The following is a 10,532-nucleotide window of genomic DNA, read 5'->3' on the forward strand; positions in this document are numbered from 1 at the left end:
ACCTATATTCCTCTTTTTATTGGGTTGGCTTTGTCAGTCATTTTCAACTAATTTGATCAGGAGGTCACTTTTGTTTTAAAAAAAGAAAGAAATAAAGAAGAGGGGGGCGGGGGAGGCTGCCTCTCCGGCAATATATCAGCGCGGGGCGGGAGAGAAGGCGAATGGCGACGGGGGCTTTAAAAGCCCAGCCCGCGCGGCTCGGCGCTGCTGCTGCTGCTGCGGCTGGTGGTGCTGAGGCTGAGGCTGCGGGCGGGTGGAGCGGGGACTCTTTGGGTGCTGACATTTGCAGGCTGCCCTCCTGATTGGTCCCTTCGCTGAGCTGCTCACGGGTTCACTGAAGTGTTAAGCACCTCCCCGTCTCTCTAAAGGACATTATAATGCAAGAGACCCCCTTTTTAACCACACACCGAATTTTCTTTCATTTAGGCGATCTATATATAAATATATATCTATAAGCTTGAGAGAGAGCGAGATCCGGTGCAACTTTTTTTTTCTATAAAAAAACCCACCACCAACCGCTAAAATTTGGGGGGGTACAGCTTTCGCCCTGGAGCGGTGCGCGATGCTCTCTCACGCCGACCTCCTGGACGCCCGGCTCGGTGAGTTGCCCCCCAAAGCCTCTCCCCCCCTTTCCTCCCTCTCCCTCGCCCCCAGCAGCACCTGCAGCCAAGGAAGAAGCCCCGGGCAGGAAATGGACAATTTGTGCCTGATTTTACCTTAATGCGACTAATTTCTTTAAAAGTAATTGTACTGTATTAAAGTTTGATTTGATTTAACGCCATCTTAAAAACAACAACAAACCACCTATGGAATATGTAGATCCAAAAGCAGCGGAACTGGGGGGCCATTTCGTTTTATGTTGTGGCCCCTCTCCCTCTCCTTTGTCTTCTTCCTGTTTTGTTTTGTTTTATTGAAGTCTCTCTTTTTTGGTCTTTTGAAATAATCCTGCATGTGTGCATCTAGTTTGCCTACCCTTAAATAAATTGAGGCGCCCTAGGCTTTGGACAGGTGGATGTTCGGGAGCCTCTCCCAGCGAAGGTGCAACGCGGCCCCCTCGGGCGAGGAGGGGGTGGCTGGGGGCCGTCCGGGGGCGACTATCCAAGCGGGATGGCTCCCAAGTTCTTGGGGGATGGGAAGGAGGCAGGGTGGGCCGGCCCGTTTCCTCCCCGTCGGGGGCCGGAGCCGGGTTGGCCTAGGGCGCTGCTGGTGGTGGACACCGTCCGGGCCCGCCGGCCGAGGGTCGACCGTGGTGTGCGCCTGGCTGAATTGCGGCGGGCCGCTGCTTTGCCTCCGCAGGGATGAAAGACGCCGCCGAGCTGCTGGGCCACCGGGAGGCGGTGAAGTGCCGCTTGGGCGTCGGAGGCTCGGAACCCGGAGGCCACCCGGGCGACCTGGCTGCCAGCGCGGACTCGGTGGAAGGCGCCACGCTGCTGCCTGGCGACGACATCTCCGCCGTGGGATCCACGCCCGGCGCGCTCTCGGTCAGCGCCAAGGACCCGGACAAGCAGCAGGGTCAGCCTGGCGGAGGCGGCGGAGGCGGTGGCCAGAACCCCGGCCAGGCCGGCCAGCAGCAGGGCCAACAGAAGCAGAAGCGGCACCGGACGCGCTTCACGCCCGCGCAGCTCAACGAGTTGGAGAGGAGCTTCGCCAAGACGCACTACCCGGACATCTTCATGCGCGAGGAGCTGGCCCTGCGCATCGGCCTCACCGAGTCCCGGGTCCAGGTAGGCGCTCGCCGTCTGTCCATCCACTGAGCGGCCAAGCCACCCACCTTCCTCCACTCTCCGACCCTCCATCCCCCACCCCGTCCAGGGACAGGGGGCCCTTCCAGGCCAGTGGGGCGCCCCCGTCCCCAGACCCAAAAGGAGGGTTGCGGGACTTAAACGTTACTACCCCGCGCTGGTTAATTAGGGTCATTGAGCTCCCCTGATTAGGGACCGAGGGCTAGCCAATCAAATTCCTCACGAAAAGAATTTTCAATCCCGGAAGGGGGGGAGTTCGAACTTGTGGTTCTCGTTTTGTTTTAAAGTTGTCTCAAAAGTGAGAAAGGGCCGCTGTTGTTTCTCCAGTCTAGAGACGCGAATGCAGCAATTTCATAAAACGGCACCAACTAAAAGCAATGCTTTCGATGCCCAAAAGCGAAGCCTTCCCATAAAATAAAATAAATATACTTCCCTCCGCTCCATCACAGCACTGAACGCTGCGTTACAAAACTTAGTTTATTTGAAGCAGCCTGGGAATTTCGCTGCTGTACATTCAGTGAACGCTACAACGCTTCGAGATCGATTTCTAAGGCAACAGACTGGCACTCCGATCCCAAACACATTGCTCGATTTCACTACCAAGGAAGGCGTTGGAGGCAGCAGTGTAAGAAATATTTTCAAAGAGCCTTAAAAACCCAAGGCAGAGAAAGCCTTTGCTAGAAGTTTTTAAATTTTAATTTTATTAGCGTTTTATGTTAAGGGTTATTAGCAAAAACAGCTCTCTGTTTATGAACAAACGCATTGGACGCATTATAGAAAAGATGAAATAATTTAAGAGAAGTATAACAAATCTCTCTTTTTTAATGTGGTAATATTCAATTTCAGCACACATTTGTCCCACTCTTTAAGAAAACAAATCATTTGTGTGTTATCTTCCTGTTTCGCATACTGGCAGGTTTGAATTTGTTTTAGTCCGATTAGTTAAAATGACTGCGCTGTCCTCAGTCCTGAACTTTCCCTTTCCTTGGTTCTTTCTATTTTGATTATTCTGATTGAAATCGCTGATATAGAAAAGGAAAAAGAAATGTATTCTTTTAAAAAATCTTAAAGTGGAACCAAATTTATCTGGAGGTATTTGTATTTTAGATCTTTTTTTTAAAGGCACTAATTAAATGCTGCTGACTCCAATACCATCATTTTAATTTGATATTATTAACAGGTTTATGAGGAACTTAATTACAGGGAAATCGATGAGATTTCTCTCTGTATAGAGAGAATAGATGTGTATGTACTTTGTGAGTTGAAATCCTCTCTAATTAATTTAGCCAGAACTAGAGAACGCCAAGTAGATAAATCTAGAAACAACACTTTTAAATCCCAAGGAGGACTTTTGTGTTTGCGTTCAATAGAGTTTCTGCCACCATATACCTACCTATAAAAAGTGCATTAATATTATCTATTAGATTAGAAAACACTATATAAGGGAGAGTCTTCCAGAAAAAAATGTTACGCATGCCCAAACCAAACCAATTCAAAAACAGTAACACCAATGCTAAAATCCGAAAGCTACCACAATTCTTCTTTGGATTTATACATGTATATTTATTTTAAATAGGTTATACAGATTTATTCAACCTGTGTAGAACGTTAATTAGTTTGAATTAAAAACGAAATGTGGTTCCAAATAAAATATAATTGGTCAACTAGCTTGGAAGGGAGAAAGGAAAAGAGCAGGAAGCCTATTAAACTCCACTGGGTTTCTCCAAAGGTTAGTAAGCAATTTCATTATCAGGAATGTGATGAACGAAACAAAATGCATAATATAGAATGGAAATAGCGATTATTCATCCGCTTCTTCTCCCCAGTGGTGGAAATCTGTAGAAGTAAATGATAATGGGATCCTGGCCCTACAACGATTTACAGATAGTAAACGAAATTACTGAGAATGCACAGATGCATACGATCTTATTTTGGGTTAATTAATTAATACAGAATAATTACCTCGCTTCATTTACAATTGCTAACGCAAAATAAAACCCTCCACTTCAACATGCTTTTCAAATACCCCAGTCGAGATTAAAACAGTGATAATGATGGTTATTCTATTTTAAATCATATTGTTTCTTGCCTTTCCTTCGAAGCTAAGCGTACGTCAGATGGCGACCCAAGGTCGCTTACAGCCTGAAACTAACCATATTTTTACCCCCGTGGTTTTCCAGCCTTACTTGTAAGTAAGTCGCGTTCACCTCAGTAGGACTCACCTCCAGTGAAATGGGGGGGGGCATTTTAATGACATCAGCATAATCCTACACGCTGCAAATAGCTACGGGAGGCTGAATAGAAACAGTTTAATCGAGTGGCAATTTAAATATTCTTTACAATAATGTTCTGCAGTTTAAAAAGTAATCAAATCAACATAACCTTCTTAATTAACACTTCAGAATGATTAACATTGTGTAAGCTTGTGCAAAAATAAATTATGGGAAATGTATTTACTTCCCAGTTCATTGTATTCTTGCTACTTGACCAAATGGAAATGAAAGAGTAATGGATGGGTTTATGGTCTCGTTTACACAGCCTTTGCGGCGCGTAGGGGGCTCCACATTGATCCGGGAATGCTCCACACGCCCGCCTTTCGAGCTGCTCTCTATGCACCATTATATGCAAGAATAAATTATATTTTTCTCACTTTCCTGTCTTCTACATTTTAAAAACCTACCCCCGCTTTGTCGAAAAGGCCTATCCCACGCCTAAGCTACCACTTTGCGCTCCCCCCCCGCCTCTTTCCAGACCGGGCGTAATAAAACCATTCTTTTTATAGCATGCCATTATTAGAAACCAATTTCAGAATTATTTATAACCTGGAATGGCTTATTAAGCAGCAATGCGAGAATCATGCAAATGACAGCGATCCAATGCAATATAATAAGCATAATCATTAGTCTCTCGCGCTGATTAATTAACTTTCAATATTTTATTTACATAAAAAGCAAATCAGTGAAATAACTTCTGCACAGCCAGGCTTGCCTTTCAATATTTTACACCAACCTAAAAATAATGTGCTGAGACTCCATTGACCGTGTCCCCCCGCGCTGGCCGTGTCACCTGCCACATCTTAATAGGGGACAAGCTGAGAGTATTTTCTAGTTTTCTAATGGAATGAGAAATTGCATTTTCTTCCTCTCCCAGTAACTATTAAAGCGTAATGAATTCGGCCTAGAGTTCACGGCTGGCTGATCGAAATGAACCTGAAATCTGAGCTTTAATGCAGCTCCCCAGATTTCCTACCAAATCTTCGCATTAATCATCCGCTGGATTCCAATGAGATCTTCATAAAGCTTTGTGAGAGGAGGGGGTTGGGGTGGGGAGAGAAAAGAAAGTAATATCCTCTCCCCTTTTTCTTCCCCATTTATAGCTGGGGAATTAAACGGGCTATATATTTCCAAATACATTTACAGTATGTCTATATTACTGTAGCAGCAGGTATCATGAAAGTAGAGTTTGAAATTGCAAACTCCATTAGACCCTCAGTGTTGTATTAATAATGTTGGGCGATGGGGAAGCAGAGGGGGAGTCGCTGCGTTTTCTGATCACAGCCGAAGTTGCCCAAATGCCTGTGGCTAATATATTTTCAGCTCCGAGTTGTCATGTGCGCCTTTTCAAAACCTCCCTCAGGTTCTCTCTCCCTTTTAATCTGTCATGCACCGGTTTCCAAGTGGATACGTTCACATTTTCAAAAGCATATGCGCCGTCGCTCTGAAGTGAGGCGATGACGACCTGATGGAGATTCTTTTACAACCCCAGTAAACCATGACACATAAAAAGATTTTGTGGCCACCATTTAACTATTAACCCTAAAACATAATTGAACACGACTTTTCTCTGTCTCTCTCTCCCCCCCCCCCCGTCTTTTTCTTCCTGCCTTCCTTCCTATTATTATTTCTATAACATTTAAGTCCTTAACAGCTGTTCCTTCTTGCTAATGGCCAATCGCATTTCCCTGTATAAATTGACGGGTTTGAAAGAATGCGGCGGTGCTCCGGAGCCTCTCAAATCCGTAGAAGGCTTGTAGACTGTCCCTAAAGCGGAGTAGGCACAAGAGCTCGGAGCGGCCCCATTCCAGAGTGGCGTGGCAACCCAGTACGCCCACCGCCCGCAAATAAGACAAGGATCTTTGTTACTAAAGCGCAAACCGACAGTTCTTAAAACAAAAGGTTGGAACGGGACAATAAATACTAAAACCGATTTGGAATTGTTACGGAAATTCCCGGTTCCAAGACTGGAGTTTGCTCCCCTGATAAAAAAAGCAAAGCAATCAAGTGGGGATGTACACCATGTACCCAGATTTGACTCTGGATAGGGCCCAGCCCAGATACGCATCTCCATTCCCAACCCCCTTTTTTGCGCTGCAAAAGTTTCTGCCCTTTCACGAATCTTTTTTACGCATCAACTTGTGGCAGCGACAGTGCTGTGGCCGGGGTAAAACAGCCAGAGCAAGGGTAAGACAGTGCAAAGAGAAAAAGGGGTCGAGGCAGAAGAAAGCAATAAAGAACAGATAATATGTAGGCGGGGAGAGAGCTGGAGAGAACCACCAAGCTAAATAATATTCCCACAAAGGAAATAAATGATATACCAGGCCAAGTCACTTATTAAGAACCCGTAATATTTACATATACAGTACATGCAAAATTGTGTATATTCGCGTGACATATACGTTCATGTAATTAACTCCACTAGAGTAAAACCAAAAATACCAACATTGTCTCACGATAGTTGTGCCGCGTGATCCTAAACATGTTTACTCGAAAGTAAGCCTCACTGAATTAAATGGAGGTATTCTAAGGCTAGAAGGGGAGTGTGCACAATTCAATTCAGAGTGTGTGTGTGTGTGTGGGGGGTACTTTCGAGGAAACCTGCATAGGATCGCGGTGCCCGCTTCAGTTTGCTTTTATATCTGCCAAGTCCCGCTTGCTCATTTTCAAAAGCCTACTTACAGTGCAATACTAAGGATGTTTTTCAGAAGTTGAGTCCCACTAATTTCTGAGAGTCTGACACCAGGTCAAGTATGCTTAGCGTTAGAGTCTGGTTTATTTATACTTGGTATTTAGACACTTGGGAAAGGCCTAATCTTTTTTTAAAGCCGAGTTGAATGGCTCAGTAGAAAATGAAAAGCTGCTGACACAGACGAGTTCAACGTTTGGTGGAGCTGACAGAAGCTTGGTTGATTAACTAAGGCATCAGAATGAATATCTAAAGCAAAATGCTCCACAATTATTGCAATGGCAGCTCACTTGAAGTAATGATTTAATGCATCTTTGTTGCATCTCCTTAATGAGGTACTTGAGCTTCACAAGTCAACTGCAAAATAAAAACTTTTATATATTTAAAGCTCAGCTTCTCAGTAAGCAGCAATCTTTTCCAAGTAGTCACTAATTTGGCTTTGTTTCCAATTACATTATATAAATTATTTCTTTTGGGGAAAAGTCTCCCTTATGTCTTATTTACATTTACAATATGAATATTCCTCATGCCTTGAAGTAGGCAGAAAAACATATGAAAACACCAATTATTTCAACGGGAAGTATGGCATATTCAGTGCTTTCAACTTCTGGTACTCAGGTAGTAGGAATAACTCCTATTGGAAACCACTACTAAGCACTAAAATAAAAATAAAAATGTGTATGGGACCTCTACACATCTATCTGCAATGTATATTCAGAGTGTTCCACATATCTATTACAAAACACACTTGTTTGATCCCAGTAGAGAGATCAATACACAGCTTTCTCCTGTTCATCCATATTCCCTTGCTGATCTAGGCTCACATATGCAACAGATGCTATGTGTATGGATCCTGTGGCTGGATGCTTTAGGGCAGCAACAGTGGCTGCATGTGTGATTCCCAGGCATGGGTACCAAATGCAGGGTTCTCAATAACCAGCATAGAAAAAATATGGGTGCCAATTGTAGATGGGTATGGATCTTCCATATTGTCTGTTGATGAATGCAAATCAGGATACAAAATATACACATATCTAGCCTCACATAAACACACACACATACATGCATGCATATGGGTAGCTAAAAATGTACTTCTATATGCAAAAGTCCTTGTAAAGAATGGCAAAGAATGCAGTCTGTATTCTAGTTTATATATTTGCTCTAAGCATATGGAACTAATGCAAATAAGATAAGGGGTGGATACCTTTAAAACTATTATAAGAAACACAGTCTTCTGGTGCATTAAATGAACATGCCTACAGATGCATCTCTTGCCCATAAATATTTTATAGCTTATATTAATGTACTTATCTTGATTATATTTCTTGGGTATCCTTCATAAGATATCCCATTAGATTATTTAAAAGTGTTGTAGTTCTAGTGAACTCAAGTGGTTAGTGAAGAACTTTTCTACAATCTCAGCCAGCAAACTCACAATAGTAAAATAACAGATTATTGGTACCAGAGTAACAACTTTATTTTCTACTGTTTTCCCTGGGTTCTATCAGGGGGAAAGGCAGGGTGTTTGTGTGTGTGTGTGTGTGTGTGTGTGTGTATTACTATTTCAAAGGGCTAAAATCAAAGGATTGTAAATACAGTATGCCAGCTCTATTTTATCCCTCAAGCCATCTGTGTCCAGAGTGGGGAAATGTTCCTCCACCACCTTTAAGAGTATTCTCCCTAAATTGTCCCCAATGGAAATAGAATAGTTGCCCTTATTTTCTCCCTTCACTTATCCTCCCTTATTTGTCAATGGAATATTAGGGGTCGGTTTCGGAGGAACCGTGGTGAGGCTGAAGGAAACAAGGCAGCGAAAGTAACAGCAATGATAAAATACCAGTGTGTAAAAACCAATATTTTAGCCGGACAGCAGGACAGACACGAGACGTCTGTATCTACACACAGACGCCTTCTTTCCCCCCTCCTGACAACTCCATCTTCGCCTTTAGGGCCTCCAGCCAGAGGCGTGGGTCCTCATAGAGGCGGGTGGCGGAGGGACGCGGGGCCTGTTCAAGGGCTTTGCCCGGAGAACCACGCATCCTTCCCTCGGCGCTAACCGGCCTCTCTTTTCTCTGTCCTTCCCCCCCTTCCCTCCTCGTGTCCTTTTCTTCCCCGCTGGCGACGATGGGCGGCCAGGTGTGGTTCCAGAACCGGCGGGCCAAGTGGAAGAAGCGCAAGAAGACGACCAACGTGTTCCGCGCCCCCGGCACGCTGCTCCCCACGCCGGGCCTGCCCCAGTTCCCTTCTGCCGCCGCCGCCGCCGCCGCCGCCATGGGCGACAGCCTCTGCTCTTTCCACGCCAACGACACGCGCTGGGCCGCGGCAGGCATGCCGGGCGTGTCGCAGCTGCCCCTGCCGCCGGCTCTGGGCCGGCAGCAGGCCATGGCGCAGTCGCTGTCGCAGTGCAGCCTGGCGGGGGGGCCCCCGCCCAACTCCATGGGCTTGTCCAACAGCCTGGCGGGCTCCAACGGCGCCGGCCTGCAGTCGCACCTCTACCAGCCCGCCTTCCCCGGGATGGTCCCCGCCTCCCTGCCCGGCCCCAGCAACGTGACGGGCTCGCCGCAGCTCTGCAGCTCCCCGGACAGCAGCGACGTGTGGCGGGGAACCAGCATCGCCTCCCTCCGCCGAAAGGCGCTAGAGCACACAGTCTCCATGAGCTTCACCTAATGGCGTCTCCCGCCCGCCTTCCCAGCCAGCCAGCAGCCTGCCCCCAGCCGCGCCTCACGCTTTCCCGCCCTTTTTGCTTCTTCTAATTCCTCCTCTTCTTCTTCACCTCAGCCCTGCCCTCACTCCCCACTCCATTTTTTTGTACTTAAAAGAGGGAGGGGGGAAACAAAACACTTACCAGGGAGTCGACTCAGGATCAGAAGTGAGTGGACTGGTTTGCGGGCAGAGTTTAAGAGTGGTCGTCCAAATAAGACGACCAAGCAAGCGCACGCACACATAAAAAACATACAGACAAGGAACACGCTCACCCCAACCGCCGCCTACTGTGCTCCAAGGGCGGAAACACCATCGACGTGTGTCTTAATAAGGATTTGAGAAATAGCCTATCCAACCTGACTAAAGGACTCGTTGGATCTCCTTTAATTTACCCCCCACCCCCAAGTTCCAAGCCCGCACAGCCAAATTCAGATCCAGGCACCTGCTGGGCTTTTATTTTTTTATACAAAACACCAAAACAAAAACCCACCTCATGTAGAAAGACAGTACTGTATACAATGTGTGCATGTGCGTGTACAAATAAAGATGAAAGTTGGTTGCAGGGGTTTTGATAGAAAGTTTTTCTTAACGGGCAAGTTTGGCCTTTGGGTGGCTGCGAGGCAAGAATAGTGGTCAGGATGTGAAGCGTGAAGGGGAAATTGAACCGATTTTGATAAAAGCATTTTAAGCGATTTTTTTTTTGGGGGGGGAGGGATTCAAACGATTTTTTTTTTTTTAAGAACCCACTCCAAACACTTCCTATTAGGCCTGCTCTTTTTCTTTGTGTGGGCGTTTTGATTTCTTTGTTTCCGTTGTTGCTGTCCCTCCAGTTTCTCTTGCTGCCCTCCCTCTCCGAGCAGCAGGCTGATAGATAGATGCCTGGCGCACGTGGACTTGAGACATCTCCAACCTGGCAAAGACTTTGTACAGATAAAACAATCAGCTATTTTTTTTCCCTTTCTGCATGTGCTGGTCCAATCCCAGAGAACAGAAGCTATTTCGAAGAATGAACAAACAACGTGAAATAGGATGTTTTGTGTAGATAAAGCATTCTTGTTACATACTGGTCGATTTGTGATATGTTAAAAGAAAAAAGAAAAGAAAAGAAAAGAAAACTTACTGTCT

At 45.8% G+C, this 10,532-nt stretch overlaps 1 protein-coding gene across 1 annotated transcript; it reads left to right on the forward strand.

Moving 5' to 3' along the window:
- The first annotated feature begins 259 nt into the window (after positions 1 to 259).
- Positions 260 to 9,498, forward strand: OTP (orthopedia homeobox). The gene is made up of 3 exons (XM_033163888.1): positions 260 to 599; positions 1,297 to 1,724; positions 8,841 to 9,498. Exons 1-3 carry the CDS (start codon positions 563 to 565, stop codon positions 9,369 to 9,371), a joined length of 996 nt encoding a protein of 331 aa, XP_033019779.1. The 5' UTR covers positions 260 to 562; the 3' UTR covers positions 9,372 to 9,498.
- Positions 9,499 to 10,532: the final 1,034 nt, after the last annotated feature.

This window comes from Lacerta agilis, chromosome 11 (assembly GCF_009819535.1).
Source record: "Lacerta agilis isolate rLacAgi1 chromosome 11, rLacAgi1.pri, whole genome shotgun sequence".
Taxonomy (NCBI): Eukaryota; Metazoa; Chordata; class Lepidosauria; order Squamata; family Lacertidae; genus Lacerta; species Lacerta agilis.